Raw genomic sequence first — 19,829 nt, forward strand, 5'->3', positions numbered from 1 at the left:
CTCGAACTCAAGAACTGTGAGGTCAATGACCTGAGCCCAAATCAAGAGTTGGATGCTTAACTGACTGAGCCACTCAGGTGACCCTCTCTTTATATTTCAACAATTTTATTTTAGGGTGATAAGAACAGTCCCCACGAGATCTACCCTCATAGGAAATTTTAAGTGTACAATACAGTATTGTTGGCTGTAGATCTCTACAGCTTATTCATCTCGCTTGCCTGAAACTTTATGCCCGTAGGTTAGTAACTCCCCATTTTTCTGTCCCTCCAGCCCCTGGTTAGCACCATTTCGCTCTGTGATTCTATGAGTTTGACTATTTTAGATACCTCATGTAAGTGAAATTATGTAGTATCTTATCTTTTTGTGACTGGCTTATTTCACTTTAGCACAGGTTCATCCACATTGCCACATATTCAGAATATCCTTCTTTTTAAAGGTGGAATAGTATTCTATTGTACGTATATACCACATTTAGGTTGTTTCCACATCTTGGCTATCATGAATGGTGCTGCAATGAACATGGGAGTGATTATATCTCTCCCAGATCCTGACTTCAATTTCTTTGGATGTATACCCAAAAGAAGTGCGATTGCTGGATCACATGGTAGTACTATTTTAAGTTTTTTGAGGAACCTCCATACTGTTTTTCATAGTGGATGCATTTTGCATTCCCACCAACAGTATGCAAGGGTTCCAATTTCTCCATATCCTTACCAACACTTGTTTTTTTGTTTTTTAATAATAGCCATCCTGACAGATGCGAGGTGATATCACATTGTGGTTGTCACTTGCATTCCCCTGATGATTAGTGACATTCAGCAGTTTTTCATATATACAGTTAGTCATTTGTAGATCTTCTTTGGAGAAATGTCTATTCAAGTTCTTAGCCCATTTTAAAATCAGGTTATTAGCTTTTTTGCTATTGAGATATATGGGTTCTTTATATATTCTGGAGATTGACCCTTTCACAGACACCTGATTTGCAAATATTTTCTCCCATTCTGTAGGTTGCTTTTTTTACCACTCTGTTGATTATTTCCTTTGCTTTGCAGCTTTTTAGTTTAATACAGTCCCACTTGTTTATTTTTATTTTTGTTGCCTCTGCTTTTGGTATCAGATCCATGAAATCACTGCCAAGAGCCCTGAAATATATCCACACATATGGGCAACTGATTTTTGACAAAAGCGCCAAGAACATACAATGAGGGAAGTGACAGTCTCTTCAACGAGTGGTGCTGGGAGAACAATATCCACACGCAGAAGAATGACATTGGGCTCTCATCTCACACCACACACAAAAATCCACTCCACGTGGATTAAAGATTGAAACATAAGACCCCAAACTCTGGAATTCCCGGAAGAAAAGGTTTTTCTAACTTGCCGGGCAGGCAGGCAGCAGCAGCTGGCTAGATTTAAAGACATATCCTTTGTTGCTGTCGTTTCATTGCTCTTACTTTTATTTTTATGGCAAATGATGCCAGTTTTATATTATGGTCATGTTAGAAAATTTCCTCTAAAATGTGTATTTTTAAGAAGTTAAAAAAGTGAGTTAATTTGAATAATAATAATAATACAGGGGGTAGCATATAGTAAAACTCTTGAAGAGAGGTCTCAAATGGCTGGTGTCTGGTGAGCACTGCTGTTAGATGCCTACAGTTTACTTGTTTTTTAATGTTTATTTATTTTGAGAGAGAGGGAGAGAGCATGCACGCATGTGAGCAGATGAGAGGCAGAGAGAGAAGAAGAGAGAAAGAATCCCAAGCTGGGTCAGAGCTGTCAGCACAGAGCCCAGTGCGGGGCTCAAACCCACCAACCGTGAGATCATGATCTGAGCCAAAATCAAGAGTTGGTTGAGTGTCTGACTCTTGATTTCAGCTCAGGTCATGACCCCAGGGTCGTGGGATTGAGCCCCGTGTCAGGCTCCATGATGAGCATGGAGCCTGCTTGGGATTGTGTCTGTCTGTCTGTCTGTCTGTTTCTCTCTCCCTCTGCCCCTCCCCCCTCTTGTGCTCTCTCTTTAAAAAACAAAACAAAACAAAACAAAACACTACATTATGGCTGTGCATACTCACATGTGTGTAAGCTACACTCCAATGATGGTTAAAATCTGAAGCATCTTCACTAGAAATGATCATTTTTAGCAAGTAAAAAACTCTAATCACAAGCCCTCCCTCCTGAAAAGGCTACTTCATGGCTTCTGTTGTCTTCACCTCTGATCAACACCATAGCCTTTATCCATCAGCATAACAGTTGTTAGAAATGAAATTCTTTACTGGTGGAATGAAGAATGTTCTAGAAATATTCTCAGATACTCTAACCCTTGCATAAAAAGAACCTGACACATCCATCCTCCAAAATGGTGCACTGGGTCTAGGATTCTGAATCCACTGTGTTCTGTTTCTTCTAGGGGATTTTACTGTCACACCAGCTAATCACCAGTGGGATTAGCTGATCCTGGCACAGGGATAATCATTCCATTTGTCTTGAGGAAGCGTTCATGTGAAGTGGTGTCAGACAGTTGGCATTCCAGTAAGCTTGCAGAACAACTTGAGAGGCTGTTTAGGGAGGTGCATGATAATAAATGTTTGTATATGTGGCAGAATTTGGCATGTTTCCACTGTGTTCTTCAATGAACAGAGGTTCTTAAATTTAATGTAGTCAAATAAATCAATCTCTTTATGGTTGGTACTTTGTGCCTTTAGAAAGCCTTCTATACCTAGAGATTATGAAGTTTCCCCCCCTATTTTTACCTTCTAAAGCCATTTATAGTATTGCCTCTTACATTTAGGTCTTTAATTTCCTTGGAAATGATTACATGTGTGGTGTGAGGCAGGGATTAGTTATCTTTTGTTTGTTTTCCTCATAAGGATTCCCATTTAAATTTTTTTTTTAATGTTTATTTTTGAGACAGGGAGAGACAGAGCATGTACAGGGGAGGGTCACAGAGAGGGAGACACAGAATATGAAGCAGGCTCCAGGCTCTGAGCTGTCAGCACACAGCCCGACGAGGGGCTAGAACTCACGGACCGCAAGATCATGACCTGAGCTGAAGTCAGCTGCCTAACCGACTGAGCCACTCAGGCGCCCCATAAGGATTCCCATTTACTGAAGAATCCAACCTTTCCTCAATGACCTGTAAGGCTGCCTTTGCCAGTATTAAAATGTCCAAATACACACAGGTCTGTTTCTGGATTCTCTATTTTGTTCCAAAGGTTTGTTTCCTTATGCCAACACCATACTATGTTAAGTACTGTAACTTTATAATAGGTCTAGCAGAGCAGAAGGTTTCTTCCTAGCTGGTAACTAGGTCTAGGGATACCTACGGCCTTTGTCTATGTTTCCCTATTGGAGACTACCAATTTCTACTAAAATAAGGCTAAGAGTGATAGATTAAATTGGCTTAAGTCAGCTCACAACAATGTCAATAACAGATACCCAAATGCTAAATAAGTCTATGTAGTCTGTAAAAGATTTTGCAGACTGTGTGAATAGATAGTTTCATCTCCCTCCAGGAGGGCAGTTCCCTTGAAGCTAAGCCAGGGACTTTGGCCAACCAAAACCCCAAAATATCTGCTCTGCTTCTTATGATGCATTAATAGCAGGGGGTGGTAACTTCCATGTGGCTCATACAACATAAGCGGCTTCTTCCCTATGGCTAATCCAAGTGAATTCATGATCTCCGTACCATTCCAAGCATCAGCCAGATGCAGGCAGCTGCTGCTCTCTGTTCGTTTCAGGGTTTTATTAAATCTCCTTTTCAAAATCAAATGTCTAGAGGTTCGTGACCCCCTGGGTATGAGGAAAGTGTGACTCTGGAGAGGAGGTGGGTGGGCAGGGGAAGAAGCAGGATAGCACAATTTGGTCTGAGAAATCCTCAGCTGGCCAAGGTGACCCCAGAGGTCCAAAGTTCTTGCCAGCAAGGCTGGCACAAAGGACTTTTAGGCTCTAGAGGTTTGAAAAGACACAAAGCACAGATGATCCGAACTTTCCTCTGAGAGCTGGGAGGCAGTAGTAGCATCTTTGTGCCTGGGTGACCTTCTCTGTGCTTCACTCCCCAATCCTTTTTTAAGGGTATCTTTAGGAGAAAAAGAGTCTGAGTTTATCTACGTCTATGAAATATATGCTTGAATATTTTGATCTCTTGAATTTTTACTTTCTTAAGAGAGGCCATATGTGGTATGTGAGTGCCAAGGCCTAAAAGGCCAGGGTTCAACCATCAAACTCTGTAATACTCTCATTGTAAGTAACTTTGTCGGGCCTCTGTTTCCTCATCTACACAATGGGAATAGTAAAACCTCCTTCTCAAGGTTATTGGAGGGATGAAACGAGGTTATGTCCAGTAAAGAGAGGACAGGAGTGATCAGGAATGATTTTCTACCCTTCCATGACATCTCCTGCCAAGACAAGGGTCATCTATGCCCACACTGCCTCCTTTAAATTTTTTTATAGATGTATTGAAGTATAATTTATGTACATAAGAACCACCCATTATAAGTGCACAATTCAATGATATTTAGTAAATTATAGACTGTGCAACCATGACCACAATCCAGTTTTAGAACTTTTCCATCACCTCAAAAATTTCCCCCACCTAATTTGCAGTCCATGTCTTCCTATGCTGTCTTCAGGCCTAGGAAACCACTGATCTGCTTTCTGTCTCCGTAAAGTCGCCTCTTCTGCACATTTCATGTAGATGGAATCATGCAGTATGTAGTCTTTTGCATCTGGCTTTTTTCAGCATCATGTTTTTGAGATTCATCCAAGTTGCAGCATTTATTGGTCTTTCACTGCATTTTACTGTCGAATAATGGTCGATTGTATGATTATTCCACATTTTCTTTATCCATGAGCCTGAAGATGGACATTTGGATTGCTTCCAATTTTGGGCTATTATGGATTAGTACTGCTAGAACATGTACATCCGAGTCTTTGTGTGGACATAGTTTTTTAATTCTCTTGAGTAGATATCAAAGAGTAGTTATATGGTAAATTTCACTTTTTGAAGAAACTGCCAAACTGTTTTCCAAAGTGGCTTTCCATCATGTATCCCCTCCAGAATGAGGGCTCTAATTTCTCCATATCTTTACCAGCTCTTGGTTTTGTCTGTCTTGTTGATTATAGCTATTCCAAGGGCTGCGTAGGGTATCTCATTATGGTTTTATTTTGCATTGCCTAATGAATAAAGAAGCTGAACACCTTGTTATGTGTTTTATGTGCTTCCTAGGTGAAATTTCTATTCAAATCTTTTGCCTATTTTTAAACCAGGCCATCTTTATTGTTGAGTTGCAAGAGTTCTTCATATAGACTCAATACAAGTCCCTTGTCAGAGATATGATTTACAAATATTTCCTCCTAATCTGTGGTGTGTGTTTTCATTTTCTTCATGGGATCTTTTTGAAGTACAGAGTTCGGAAGTTTAATGAGTCCCATTTATCAATTTTTCTCTTTTGGTGTCACAGCTAGGAACTCTCTGCCTAAACTACGGTCATGAGGATTTTCTCCTATGTTTTCTTCTAGAAGTTTTATAGTTTTAGCTCTTACGTTTAGGTCTGTGATCCATTTTGAGTTGCTTTTTGTGCATGGTGTGAGGTAGGGATCCAACATAATTTTTTTCTTCTATTTGGTGTACGGATGTCCTACTATCCCACACTGTTAAAAAGATTATCCTTTTCCTACTGAATTTCTTGGCACCATTGCTGAAAATCATTTGACTATAAATTTCACAAAAGTTTATTTCTAGCCTCTTACTTCTGTTCCGCTGATCCACATGCCTATCCTTATGCCAGTACCACACTGTCTTCATTGCTATAGCTTTGTAGGAAGTTTTGAAAATGGATAGTAGAAGCCTCTAATTTTGTTCTTTTTCATAACTGTTTTGGCTATTTTGGGTTCCTTGCATTTCTCCACACAATTTAGGATCAGCTTGTAAATTTCTCTAAAAAAGCTTACTAGGATTTTGCCAGAGATTATATTCAATCTATAGGTCAACTGGGGGAGAATTGCCATTTTCTTTTCTTTTCTTTCCTTTTATTTTTTCTTTTCTTTTCTTTTCTTATTTTATTTTATTTTATTTTATTTGTAGTATCTTTTGTTTTGTTGGTCATTGGGAAGTTTGAGAGAGACAGCATGAGAGGGGAAGGGGCAGAGAGAGAGAGAGGAAGAGAGAGAGAATCCCAAGCAGGCCCTGCACAGAGCCTGATGCAGGGCTCAAATTCACTAACTGTGAGATCATGACCTGAGCTAAAACCAAGAGTTGGACTCCCACCAACTGAGCCACCCAGGCGCCCTGGGATTTGTTTTTCTTTGTATTTCTAGTCCTGTCTTTCATCCATTTTTCCTATATGGTTGTTTGTCTTTTTCATATCAATTTCTCTACACACACACATACACGTGTATATATTATACACACACACAAATATACAATATATTGTCCTCATTAAGACATTCATCCTAACACTCAAATTCTAATTTGCCCTCCTAGATTTTTAAAAAGTTTTTATTTAAATTCCAGTTAGTTATACAGTGACTCAACACTTCCATACAACACCCGGTGCTCATCATAAGTACCCTCCTTGATCCTCATCACCAATTTCACCCATCCCCTCCCCCTCCCACCCCTCTGGTAACCACCAGTTTGTTCTCTATAATTCAGAGTCTGTTTCTTGATTTCTCCCTCTCTCTCTCTCTCTCTCTACCCCTTTGTTCATTTGTTTTGTTTCTTAAATTCCACATATGAGTGAAATTCATATGGTATTTGTCTTTCTCTGACTGACTTATTTCACTTAGCAATATGCTCTCTAGCTCCTTCCATGTGGTTGCAAAGGCAAGATTTCATTCTTTTTTATGGCTGAGTAACAACTGCCATTTTAACACTATTGAATCTTCCAATCCATGAGTATGGAATGTCTCTCCATTAATTTTGAGCTGGTTTAATTTCTGTCAAGTGTTTTGTAGTTTCAATGTATAAACCTTGTAATTCTTTTATTAAATTTATTTCTAAGTATTTTATTTATTTTGATATTATTGAGAATGGAATTACTTCCTTAATTTCATTTTTGGATTGTTCACGCTTAGTGCTTAGAAATACAATTGATTTTTGATATTGATCTTGTATCCTGTGATCTTACTAAACTTTTGTATTAGTTCTAGTAGGTTTTTTTTTTTTTTTGTGGATCCCTTAAGATTTTCTACAATAGAATCATGTCATTTGTGAAGGAAGGCAGTTTTACTTCCTCCTTTCCAACCCATATGCCTTTTATTATTTCTTTTTTTGTCTGCTTACATTGGCTAGATCCTCCAGCAAAATGTAGAACAGAAGTGGCAAGAAAAATGTACTTGCTTTGTTCCTGATCCTAGGGAGAGAGAGCATTTACTGCTCCATTGTGATAGTATTTCTTGCTCTTCCCACCCTCTCCAATCAGAGCTTCTAGTGATTTGAAGCTAGAGAAATAAATACTAAAGATAAGGGAAACTAAACAGAGGAAAAGCATGCTTTTTTTCCCCAACCACAGCCTCCAGTCAAACGAAATACAACCAAAAGGCAGGCACCTCGTGGTTTAGAACATTCAAGGGATTGGAAGCCAGCTGCACTGTCCAACAACAGGGGTTGGCTGAATAACTTCTGGGACATTCACACACAGTAGAATACCATGCAACCAGTTACAGGAGGTTCAAGAGAATGTTTTTATAGCATGGGGAAATTCTTATATTACAATATTAAAGGAAAAAGAAAGAGCAACAAAAATAACACATGTGGGATAGTGTCAAAACCATAAAGAAATGCATGTAGAGAGAAAAGATAGAAAGGAAACATAAGAACCTTAATAATTGTTGCCTCTGAGTTGAGGGATCATGGGTGGTTGTTTTTCTGTTTTTACATTTCTTTGAACTGCAGATGACTATTTTGTAGCCAGAAAGGGAAAAGAAGGAAAAAAAAAAAACACAACCCAATGAAAGACATGAGACACAGGGCAAGTGTTGGCATTTCTTAGACCGACCTTACAGTATTCATCAATTGGGATCAGGCGTTTGACAGCAACATCCCGGATGTGGCTTCTTCGGAAGAGAATTTTGCCTGCAGAAAATGAAAGCACACATGACACTGTATGCGAGCAATGACAAGCTGTCAGCAATCCTGGAGGGTGTGGATGTGGCTGCCTCTGTTAGGTGTGAGTGGTACCCAAATTCCCAGCTTCCATTAATATCCCCTGTTGGATGTCCACAGGGCCTGGATGACCCCATGCATGGTCCTCCAAAGCCTTGTTCACAGATCAAGTGCAAGGGCTTGAGTGACTGGGGTCGACTAGACAAGTTTTGGTGAGATAAGGGAGGCTGGACCAATCGTGTGGAAGGAAGGGGCTCCTGCCAGATGAAGAAGGTAGGTCAGATCTGATGATCCAACTCCAGGGTTCTCAGATGGAGCGAGCAGTAGAGAGGACACTCTGATATGTCCAACCTAACAGCTCAGTCTCCTTTCTTCCTCTTTCCTTGTACACCTAGTCTAGTCTTACATTCCCCAAATACTCCACAGTCTTCATTATTTTCTGTCTTTTGCTCTGTCTGGAAAACCTTCCCCATCCAACGTCACCCACTCTCCCAGTGGGAAACTTTTACCCACTTTAAATGGACTAAGAGTTCATGTCTCTTTCTGACTGCACACATCACATTGTTGATTTACATCTTCTTCTTTCCTACTAGTCATGGAGCTCTGCACAAGAAGGAATGGACTGGGCCTTAGTCAATTGTGTGCCCTCACCACATGGCACTCACATTTGATGAATGTATAAAGGGGGATTTCACTTGCCAAGATGACAAATCCTTCAATTGACAAATCCTTCAAGATGACAAATTCCTTGCAATCAGTTCTCTCTAACAGAAGAGTTCCAAGCCTTCCTATTTCACTGAAAATGAACTGAGAATCAATTGATGACTTGCTCGGTGATATCCAGAGCTTCTAGTGTGACATGTGGGCAGGTCACAGGCAAAGACAAGTATATAAACGATGCCGCTGAGGATGTCTGGAAATATCCAAGATGCTAAAATGTTATGGGTGAGGTTTGTTTAAAGCAAATTGCTGAGGGGCTCCTGGGTGGCTCAGTCGGTTAAGGGTCTGAATCTTGATTTTGGCTTAGGTCATGATCTCATGGTTTGTGGGAGGCAGCTCAATTCAGGCTCTGCCCTGACAGCACAGAGCCTGCTTGGGATTCTCTAGCTCTGCCCCTCCCCACTCATGTGTAGATGCGCATGCTCTCTCTCTCCCAAAAGACATAAATGTTAAAAAAAATTAAGCAAATTGGTGAGTTCCCGTGAGTCTCACAGGGGAGAGTCATGGGCAGATGGTGGTCAACTACATGCACTGACCATTAAGACAGCTCGGCCTTACCCTTTTGGACCTGTCACACAGGGAGGGGGTGAGCAAAATCAGAAATAAGACACCAAGGGGGGGCCAAAAAGGTGGGGGATGGAGACAAGCTCGTCTGCCAAGCTTATCAGAGTGTCAAGAGGTCTCCAGGGGGAAGTCAAAGAGGAAGACACAGGGGGGCCATAGCGTTTCAGACAGCAGAGTACGGACAGCTATGGAGAGCTTCACTTACTTCTGGCCTGAGGAGGCAGGTCAAGGAGAGGAATTTGGGCCACGAGCCTGGCAGGGTAAGGAGAGATCAATCAGCATGCCAACACTGCTCTGGTGAGACCGCATAGAATGAACTTGGGTGAGCAGGAACCGAATAGGAGGAAAGGTCCAAAGGAATTTTCGTAATAGGACAGAACTGGAAATGATGATGGGAGACAGTGTACTGCCTTTGAGATGTTTCATGCAAGCTGGTAAGGGAGATTTGCACCCAAAGAGACCGTGTGGCTAATCTAACATTTAAAATTATCTGACCACTTGCTCTTGGGCAAAAGGGCACAATTAGGATATTAGGTAGATATGGTCAGCCTCATAGTGAGGTGTTTTTTTTGTGTGTTTGTTTTGTTTTGCTTAATGTCTACCAATTAGAAAGAAAACAACAACCCACAGTGAGATAAAATACATCTTCCTCATATTCCTTAATAACAAGGAATCTCCTTTGTTTATTATGGTGATTGTTTTAATTCTGCTCATGAGTCAAACTTCGGACATACCATGTCTATTAGGAAAGAAAAAATCGAGAAGAAAATGCATCACAGGATTCAAAGTGCTTGTCTCCAAGGGGTAGAAGACAGAGCCTTTTTGTTTTCTTCTTTGACTTTCCCCAAATTTCCTACCATAAACATGCATTGCTTCTGGAATCAGAAAATTTTCTTGTCCTTTACAATAAAAAAGTAAATTACGCAGCCAAGCGGGGAGGGTTTACAACCTGGCATCCCTGCTCTTATTCAGTTGATAGATAAGTCTCCACGTGAGCCCTCTGCGGGCCAGCGCAGGGGGCTGCCCTCTTGGCACTGAGTCAGTGTTTCCCAACAGGGAGGGACCCTGCTGACATTTCGGGTGGGGCAGTCTTTCCTTGTGTGGGAGGGTTCCCCACCCTGCAGGATGTTTAGCATCCGTGGCCCAAATCCAGAGAAAGCGCACAGCCTTCCCAACCCCTTTCCACCCCCAGTCACTGTGATAATCACATTACCACCCTCATGGGTGGGACCATTTGCAGTTTAGAACCCCTAGGAGAATCCTGAGCCTTGAGGAAAAACAAGGAATGCATGCCTGTGAAGAGAAATCTCCTACAGCAAAAACATTTGGTCCCATTTTGATATAACGTCCCTTTCTGTAAATCAGAGGAAGGGTGGAGAGTGGGGTTGTTCAGGCCTCTTACTGGGGAGATCGTGACCCGACTCAAACAATTCACAACGGGCATGCTGCTAGCACCGGCCCATGGGAACAGCACAGGCTGGTCCTGGAGGCACCACCATCAAAGAGAATTCACCCGAGGCCCAGCCTGCAGGGGCGGAGAGAGAAGGATGGAGAACTCAGGCACCTTCAATGTCTCCTGGATGGGTGACACAACAACAAAAGCACCATTCCTCTCCCTGCGTGGCCTCCGTGGGATAGGAGTCTCTGGGTAGATGTCTGGGGACAGGAAGCCCCATGGCAGCAGTGGCACCTGCCAGGGAGGCCACAGACTCTGCAGTCAGAGAGGCCCTGGGCCAATTCCAAGGTGGTCTCTTACTGACTATGCTGCCTTGGGAAATTCATTTCTCTCTCAGATCCTCAGTCTCCTTATCTGTAAAATGGGAGAGCAGCCCCTATTCCTTAGTAGTACCTTCCATGACACACGCAGCACAGGGCCTGGCCCTTCCTAGGTGCTCACAAAAAGAGTAAATCACTTAAAAAAACATGGGTTAGACGATACGGCCTTATATTCTGCAATTAAGAGCACATGTTCTTTCCTCAACCTGCAGCTTAGTTTGTGAAGACCTGTCTCCAATGGGCTAACTCATCGTCTATCCGCAGCAGAACTGGAACCTGGCTCAGGCCCTGGGCTGTGGGGCAGAAGCACGTGGTCAGTACCTCCTTGACCGGTGGCTCTGAGTCAAATGCCAGTTGGGCAACGGCCCCTCGTCTGCACCTGATGCCTTTCGGTGTGAGCTATAGGGAAGGAGGGTGAGCCCGAGGCTTCCCCGGCAGGCCAGCTTTCCTGGAGTGGAAAGGGTGCTCAGCGGAGAGCACAGCCTTTGGTGGGAATGGGCAGGCTTTTGTTTTCCACAGCGGTGGAAGGCCAAACTGTAAGTCTTATTTTTCAAGCTGCATCCTCTGCCAAGTTGGCTTCCCCAGCTCTTGCTGGGATGGAAAATTGTACAGGGCTCCTTTCCCCTCCCCCTGCCTTTGTGCTAACATGAGACTTGCTTTTGTTCTGCTGACGCGGCAGTCCTGGCAGAAAACTGACCCCGAGGAGAGGGGATCTGTCTCCCGCGTTATCCCTGCCGTTGGCCTTGGCTTCAAGGAAAAGCCAAGGGGTGGGCTGGGAAGGAATGCTCTAGGGGTCCTGGGGCCCGACCAGACCACTCCAAGCTGCAAGTCGGTACCCTGAGCAGGGCAAATGGGGCTGAGTCTCTGAGAAGAGCATTTTCATAAATTCGTGGGTGGAAGATTACGTAACCACAAAAGCTTTCAGGGGCTTGGGAGAGGGTCGGTTCAAGTTCTTCCCTGTCCTGGGAAGTTTTTTCAGAGCTGGTTTTGCCTTTCATCCAGTGAAGAGTTACAACTTACTGCTTTCCTTCGTTTCCTTGAAGAAAAGCCTACATTTAGAGTCCAGTTCAACTTGAATATTCAGACTGATCATTTATGTATGACTCTCAAATATGAATACCAAGACATTCCAAAGGAATATCCCAGGATCCTGGTTCTGACTTTGACAGAGAACCCACTATATCCAAGGGCAAGAAGCTTGTAAAAGGGGAGTCATGGTCCCATTTTATAGATGTAGAAACTGAGGCTCAGGGGCAGGGGGATGTCATCTGCTGGAAGTCACACAACTGGGTCTGTTGGACTTTAAAGCACACGCTGTGGGGCACTGCTATTTGGCAGCTGCAGTCGGTGCACTGGGTTTTCTCCAATAGGAAACAAAAATTCCAGGGTGATTGCACACTTTCTCCGTGGAAGAACTAAAAACATTAGCTTTTTTAGGCAAATGATTCTCCCAGTGGATGGGGGCCTGGCAAATACATCTACCCTGTCTCTAAACCCACTCGATGATGCTAACATCTGGAAGAACCCACTCGATGTGTTGCCGACTGCAGAACTCTGGGGTGGGGGAGGGGAGAGTGGGCTCCTGTGTGACCCAGGGAGTCCCCCTCCTCTCTGGGTCTGCTTCCTGTCTGCAAAATGAAAAAGATGGAAAGGGCCCTCAGCGCTAAATATTTGTGATTTGGGGCGATTGTCAATTTGCTGATTGTCTGTACATCAAAATAGTAAGTGCTTGGTTGCTGCTAGTTCTGTGCCAGTCCCTTAGCTAATCCTCATAACAACTTTATCATTTAAGTATCATTATTATCTCCAATTTGCAAATGGAAATAATGTGCGTGCTTAAATAATTTACCGAAGGTAACCGAGTGGATCCGCAGGGCACTGGGATTTGAACTTGGGCCCTCTAACTTCAGGCATGAATTTTGGGGCCAGCCCTACCAGTGTTTAACCCCAGCTCTGCTACTTGTGCAAATGCTTATAATTCCTCTGAGCCTCAATTTCCTCATCTGTGAAATGGGCACAGGGTTGTTCTGAAGACTAAATGTGGTAATGAATGTAAAGCACTTAGCCCAGTGACTGGCCTGCAGTAGACATCCAATGTTACTACTTGAAGCAATAACTCTGGTTCGGGTAGCCCCGTTTTTTGAGCTGAAGCCTTCATGCTGTTCCTTCGGTAAGGGAATTTTTGCGGGGGAAAGGAACACTTAATGTCTTGACAGCAGGGACCAGCCATGATTGTATTAACTCCTCCACAGTGCCCAGAGTGGTGCTGGGCACTCAGAAGGTGCTTGGTAGCTATGGTAGATAGGCAGGCAGAATTTCTCAAACGGACCCCAAAGACGTCCCATCCTAGTCCCCAGAGCCTGTGAATATGATGAGATCTCATTCCTGGGCTCATGTTACAATATATGCCATAATTCACTTTAAGTGAGGGAAATTATGCTGGATTAGCTAGGGAGGTATACTATAACTGTATGAGCTCTTAAAAAAAAATTTTTTTTTAATGTTTATTCATTTTTGAGACACAGAGAGAGACAGAGCGTGAGTGGGGGAGGGGCAGAGAGCGAGGCGGACACCGAATCTGAAGCGGGCTCCAGGCTCTGAGCTGTCAGCACAGAGCCTGATGTGGGGCTCGAACTCACAGATGGCGAGATCATGAGCTGAGCTGAAGTTGGACGCCCAACTGACTGAGCCACCCAGGCACACCGGAAATAGTACTTAAGCTCTAGAGGTACAAGGAAGTAAATTCTCCCAACAACCTGAATGAGGCTGGAAGTGGATTCTTCCTCAATCCTCCAGCTAAGAGCCAGCTTGGCCAAGATGATGACTTCAGCCTTATGAGACCCTAAACAGAGAACCCAGCAGAACTGCCTGGCCTTCTGACCAACTGAGCTGTGAGATAGTAAATGAGTGTGGCTTTAAGCTGTTAAACTGGCATTAATTCGTTATACAGAGATAGCAAATTAATACTGCAGCCACAATAAAGATGCCACTCACTACAAAAACTTTATGAGCTCTAATTATTCCCATTTTAGAGACAGAAAAAACTGAGGATCCTGGAGGTGAAGTATCTTGCCTAAGTAGATGGTGTGGTATCTAACCAACCCCGAAGCCCATATTCTCAGGCACTAATTTCCACAAATGACTGGGACTCTGGTCATTAGTATTATGCCCCAAGGAAACTGAGCTGAGAGATCTGGGGGCGGTCCTGGAACCCCCAGAAGCCCCTTCTGACAGCATGTGTCTCACCTACCTGGCAGAAAGGGAATGATCCGCTGTTTGGGATCCTTCTGTCCTCCTTCCATGGGAAATTTGTCCAACATCTGCATCTAAACAGGGAGAAAATAGCAAAAATGGAAGCCTTTAATATGATACATGCATCTCTGACATTTTAAGGGAATTATGTGAAATATGTGATTTGATACATAAAGGCTCACTTTGTTCAGCTTTTCAGAAACCCAGACATGTGCACATGGGAAAGACAATGTCAACTGGACTTAGGTTCTCCATGAAAACAGTTCTTTATGTCCACAGCCGCCATATAAGTGAAGGCTCAGAGCTGGGAGAGACCATTCTCAGTTTTCTTGGGGTTCTCTAGCCACAGGACCTGAAATGTGAACAACACCCCCAGAGCCACCAGAATCCCACTGACAGCAGGCCAATCTGCTTCCTAAGAACTGCAGGTTTTGTTAAGTAACAAACCAGTACGACTCAGTCTGGTTAGGTCTATGCCTGTGAATCATTACACTCCCATGTCCCACTAAGACTCCCCAGGTTGGCTCAACAGATACATCTGTGCCTGAATCTGTGCTAGGTGAATGGGGTACAGAGATGGAAAGATGCACAGTCTAGAGAGAGACTGCAAAGGAAACGGATCGTTACAGGGTGGTGTAGGCGGTACCTGCAGGGAGAGGTGTAGGCTGCTGTGGGGGTGAGAAAGAACAAGGGCAGAGTACCCGAACTGAAAACCTTTACCAGTGGGACGACGCTTTGGATTTGATACACAAAATCACAAGGACCTGCAGCTGTGGTCTTGGGGAAGTGACATACCTTGGGCCTCAACTTCTAATTGGCCGTAATGATACCAACTTGCAGCCTTACTTTATGGATTAAGGCCGGGTCGTGGTGGCGACTAAGGCTGTCGTCGGATTTCTGGTTCTTCTCACAGTAGATGCACACATGGTAGGTTTGTACTTCCCACCCCGCACTTGAGCTGGGACGTGGCCAGTTAAATGTGAGGGACAAAAGACCATGTCACTTTGGGGTGGACGAGTTCCGAGCGGTGCGTGATTCACTACCCCCCACTTCCTTCTGCCACGTGACCGGCCACACTCCAGACCCTGGCTTCTCTGCCACTGAGGGTCCGGAGCCCCCAACAACCTTTGATGGACAAGCAGCCCGAGGGAGAGCTGACCCTTGTTGTATAGAGAGGCTTTGTCATGGTGGTATGACCATCCTCCTGGTATCTGGGCCCAGGATTCAAGCAGAGGGAAAGGGAGTCTGGGGTGTCCCAGAGTGATGGCTGGAACGTGAAAAGCCTGCTCATTATTTCCCCTAAGGAGAGAGTCACCCTGGCTTTCAAGATGTCCCTCCAATAGAAGGAGAGAAGCTCTGACTAGCCCTGGAGAAATAAGCAGGGCTCTTGCGCAGGGGGAGGGAGAAGAGGCCGGAAGAGCAAGAGAAGCAGGTTGTCCGTGCCAGGCATAGACTCGATTCTTTAGACACAGGCTCTCACTAAATCTTCAGAATGCTCCTTCAAGGTGGACAAGATTAGCCAGGAAACTGAAGCCCAGAGAGTGGAGAAACCTGCCAGAGGCCTGCAGCCAGCAAGTGGATGGGCCAAGATGGAAGTCCATGGCTTCTCCGCTGTCGCACACCCCACCTCTACGAAGCAGCGAAGATAACAACTAACACGGACTGCTCCTCAGGCTTGAGAAATGGGCTGGGGTTTCACACCTCCTCCACGCTGTCTTATGGGATGCACCAGGGAGGTGGGTCCCCCTCAGGTTGGCCAGCACCCTGAAGGGCTGCCTGGAGGCCATGGTTTTATATGTGGTTCCCCCCCCCACTCTCTGGCCCTACTCTGTGCTGTGTGGTGATGGGGAAATGCTCGGTTCATGTCGTTCAGCAACTGGCAAGGCCACGGCGAGCCTTCTGGAAAAGGCAGGCTTCTTGCTTCAAACCCAGGAGTTTTTCGAAGCCAGCACAAAGTAGGCTCTCAATAAAAACCGACGAAAGCAACCAATGTTCACGGAGTGAACACTGTGGAGGACAGCTTTACATGTTTGCCAAGTACCCTACTTAATACTATTCATGTCACTAATATTAAGTAACAATCAGTAACCGCTACTAACATTTGCTTGGCAGTTTACAGTTAACAAGACTTCTCCTATGCATGATTTTACCTGCCCTTTACAATAACTCTGTGATATAAACGTATGCTCCCCATGTCACAGAGGGGGGAAACTGGGGAGTAGAGAGCGAAGGCTGCCTTAGGTCGCCCAGCTAAGTGGCGGTCCGGCCAGTTCAAGTATCTTAATGTAAATCCCATTCTCTTTCCCTAAGATCACCCTCAGAGGTGGCTTTGGAATGTCATGCCAACGTGAAAACTCAGCCCGAGATGTAGTAAGTGTAACATTCTGGGCACAGGTGAACGTGTTTTCTTCTGAAAAGCGGGGTGACCCATCAGTCCCAGCTGCAGTCTTTTAGCGATTATAGGTGTTGCCCGACACCATCTTTTTTTGTCCTTCTCAATTATATTTGTTAAGACACTGCTGAAACACCATTACAAGGAACTTAGGGGGGAAAAAAGGGTCTGCACCAGTAATCCATCCACCCTCTTATGCCCGTTCTCCATTCTTCAGGCTTCCTTCTGAGCCCCTGTCCGAATGTGCATGCCAGCTGAAGAGGCCTCCCCCCAGTGTTTCTTATGGTCAACAGTCTGCTTAGGAAGCTATTCTCTCATTCTCTGTCCTGACTTGCTTTTTTTTTTTTTTTTTTTTAACCCAGACAAGCATGGCCCAAAGAGCTGAAGTGTCCCCCCAAGTGTTATTTATTAATTTGAGGCAGCAGACCTGGGTTTAATGCTGCAAAGAGTAACCACAGATTATTATTACCCCTGGGGACCAGACAGCCCTGGGGTTAAATCCTGATGTTTCCTCATGCCAGCTGTGTGTCAGCGGCCAGACTCCTCACCCAGGGAGCCTGATTCATCATCTGGGGAACAAGGACCACAGCCTGCCTGTCAGGGTCCTTGTGTACATGAATGCTGAATGTGAGCCCTTTAAGGACATACAGGTGCTCGCAAACAGATCCTCCCTCCTTGCACTCTGTTCATAAGGAATACATTATTCTGAAAGTTCTTTGGGAATAATTAGCAGTTTGTGAGGCTGTGATTTTCTTTTTCTTTAATTTTTTTAAAGTTTTATTTACTTATTTAGAGAGAGACAGCATGAACAGGGAAGAGGCAGGGAGAGGGAGAGAGAGAACCCCAAGCAGTCTCCGTGCCACCAGCGTGGAGTCCAATGTGGGGCTCAAACTCATGAATCGTGAGATCACGACCTGAGTCGAAATCAAGAGTTCGACGCCCAACTGGCTGAGCCACCCCCGGAACCTCGAGGCTGTGTGTTTTTAAAAACTATGTTATATACACTTAACATAAACCATTTCGACCATTTTAAACATACAATTAAGCGGCCTTAAGCACGTTCATACTGCTGTGCAACCATTACCACGATCCATTTCCAGAATTTCTCCATCCTCTCAAACTAAAACTCTATCCCCCATTAAACACCAGCTCCCTATTCTCCTTCCTTAGCCCCTGGCAACCATCATTCCACTTTCTATCCATATGAACCTACCTATTCTAGGTACTGCATATAATGAAACCACACAGTATTTTGTGTCTGGCTTATTTTTCTCAACATAATGTCCTCAAGGTTCATCCGTGTTGTAGCAGGTGTCAGAATTTCTTCCCTTTTTTTTTTTTAATGTTTATTTATATCTGAGAGAAACAGAGAGAGAGAGAGAGAGAAAGTGGCAGAGGGACAGAGAGAGAGGGAGACAGAATCTGAAGCAGGCTCCAGGCTCCAAGCTGTCAGCCCAGAGCCCGATGCAGGGCTCAAACTCAAGAGCCGTGAGATCAGGACCTCAGCCAGTCGGATGCTTAACTGACCGAGCCACCCAGGTGTCCTTTCCTTTTTTTTTTTTTTTTAATGTTTATTTTTGAGAGACAGAGCACATGCATGTGCGAGTGCACGAGCAGGGGAGGGGCAGAGAGAGAGGGGGACAGAGGATCTGAAGCAGGCTCTGGGCTGACAGCAGAGAGCCCAACGTGAGGCTTAAACTCACGAACTGTGAGATCATGACCTGAGCCATCGTTGGACGCTTAACCGACTGAGCCATCCAGGCGCCCCAGAATTTCCCTCCTTTTTAAAGCTGAAGAACATTCCATTGCAAGGCTGTGTTTTAAACTTAGCAAAACTCCTCAGACTATCCAAGGCCCCCCACAAGCCAGAGCTGGGTTGTCCAAGAGAACTTTCTGCAACCATGGAAATGTTCTCTATCTGCATAGACCTTTTACGGTCACCACTAAGCCCTAGGTTGAGCTCCAAGATTGAGCACTTGCAACAAGGCTCTGGAGACTAAAGAATTGAACTTTTAATTTAATTTAATTCTTATTAATTTAAATAGTTTCACATGACTACTGCCATCATAGTGAACAGTGCAGGGCTGGACTAGAACATCCATCCTCCTCGTTTAGCCGTATCCAGGTTTATTTCGCTTTCTTTATCACCCTGTCAATGACAACTATAGTCTAAGACTGCTATTTGAAAGGACAGAAGATCGGAGGCTTGGGAGCTGTTTTGCTTCTGGTCTTAGTGTGTCCAGTTTCACAGGCCACAAGCCGCTCCTATCCAGAGAACCGTCATCCTTGGCACCCACAGGCCACGTTCCAGACACTCTGTGGGGACCCCCAGACCCAGGCTGTCTGCAGCAGGACCAGAGACATGCCAGGCTAAGTCCCACTGTGGACCGCTCTCCTTGGAAACTAGAAAATCCATGCCCCTCCCCCCAGATAATAAAAGGAAGTGGTGCTCGGGGTGAGGAGGACTGGAAACCAAGGAGGAAAGTGAGTCAGTCTGAGGGGTAGGGAGGGAGAGGGAGCCACGTCAAGTGGCTACACTGCAGGCCTCCGAGGGGGATGAGAGAACCCTCCATCAGCAGTTTTCAAGACATCAGCTTGTGGTAGAGAGAAAGGAGACGTGCTGTCCAAGGAAAACAGCATGGAAGCTGGCATGGAGGGCCACACGTGGTTTGTGTTAGTGGCAGACTGGACTTGGAGGGCTTTCCTCCCTCAGTATCACCAAGCCTCACAACCCAGAAGAGCCAGGGCGGCCCATGGGGACCGTCATGTGCAGTCGCTGGCTGGATAGAGGCCGCGTGGTCCTCAGAGCAGGACACAGCATACCTGGACCTGTGTGACACGGCTCGCTGTCCTTGGGGCTTCTGTCCCCTCGAGGAGCTGGCCCAAAGGTTAGCCTGCTCCGGCATCCCGGTGGGCCTGCCACGTGGGGCCCGCCTCTCGTCCCACCGATCCCTCTCTCTCTCCCTACTGCCCCTCAGTCCATTGCCTCAGTCTGACCTCCTCACTGCTCTGCCTGCCCGT

At 44.9% G+C, this 19,829-nt stretch overlaps 1 protein-coding gene across 2 annotated transcripts in view; it reads right to left on the reverse strand.

Annotated features, from left to right (window-relative positions):
* The window catches only part of SH3PXD2B (SH3 and PX domains 2B), a 102,240-nt gene that overhangs the window by 42,507 nt on the left and 39,904 nt on the right, over window positions 1-19,829 (reverse strand). For both annotated transcript variants that reach the window (XM_053907096.1, XM_053907097.1), the window contains exons 3-4: window positions 14,415-14,490; window positions 7,998-8,074 (exon numbers count right to left, since the gene is read on the reverse strand). In XM_053907096.1, coding sequence (XP_053763071.1) covers window positions 7,998-8,074; window positions 14,415-14,490 — 153 coding nt within the window. The remainder of the gene's footprint in view (window positions 1-7,997; window positions 8,075-14,414; window positions 14,491-19,829) is intronic.

This window comes from Panthera pardus, unplaced genomic scaffold (genome assembly GCF_024362965.1).
Source record: "Panthera pardus isolate Hobbes unplaced genomic scaffold, ASM2436296v1 HiC_scaffold_2, whole genome shotgun sequence".
In the NCBI taxonomy this organism is placed as follows: Eukaryota; Metazoa; Chordata; class Mammalia; order Carnivora; family Felidae; genus Panthera; species Panthera pardus.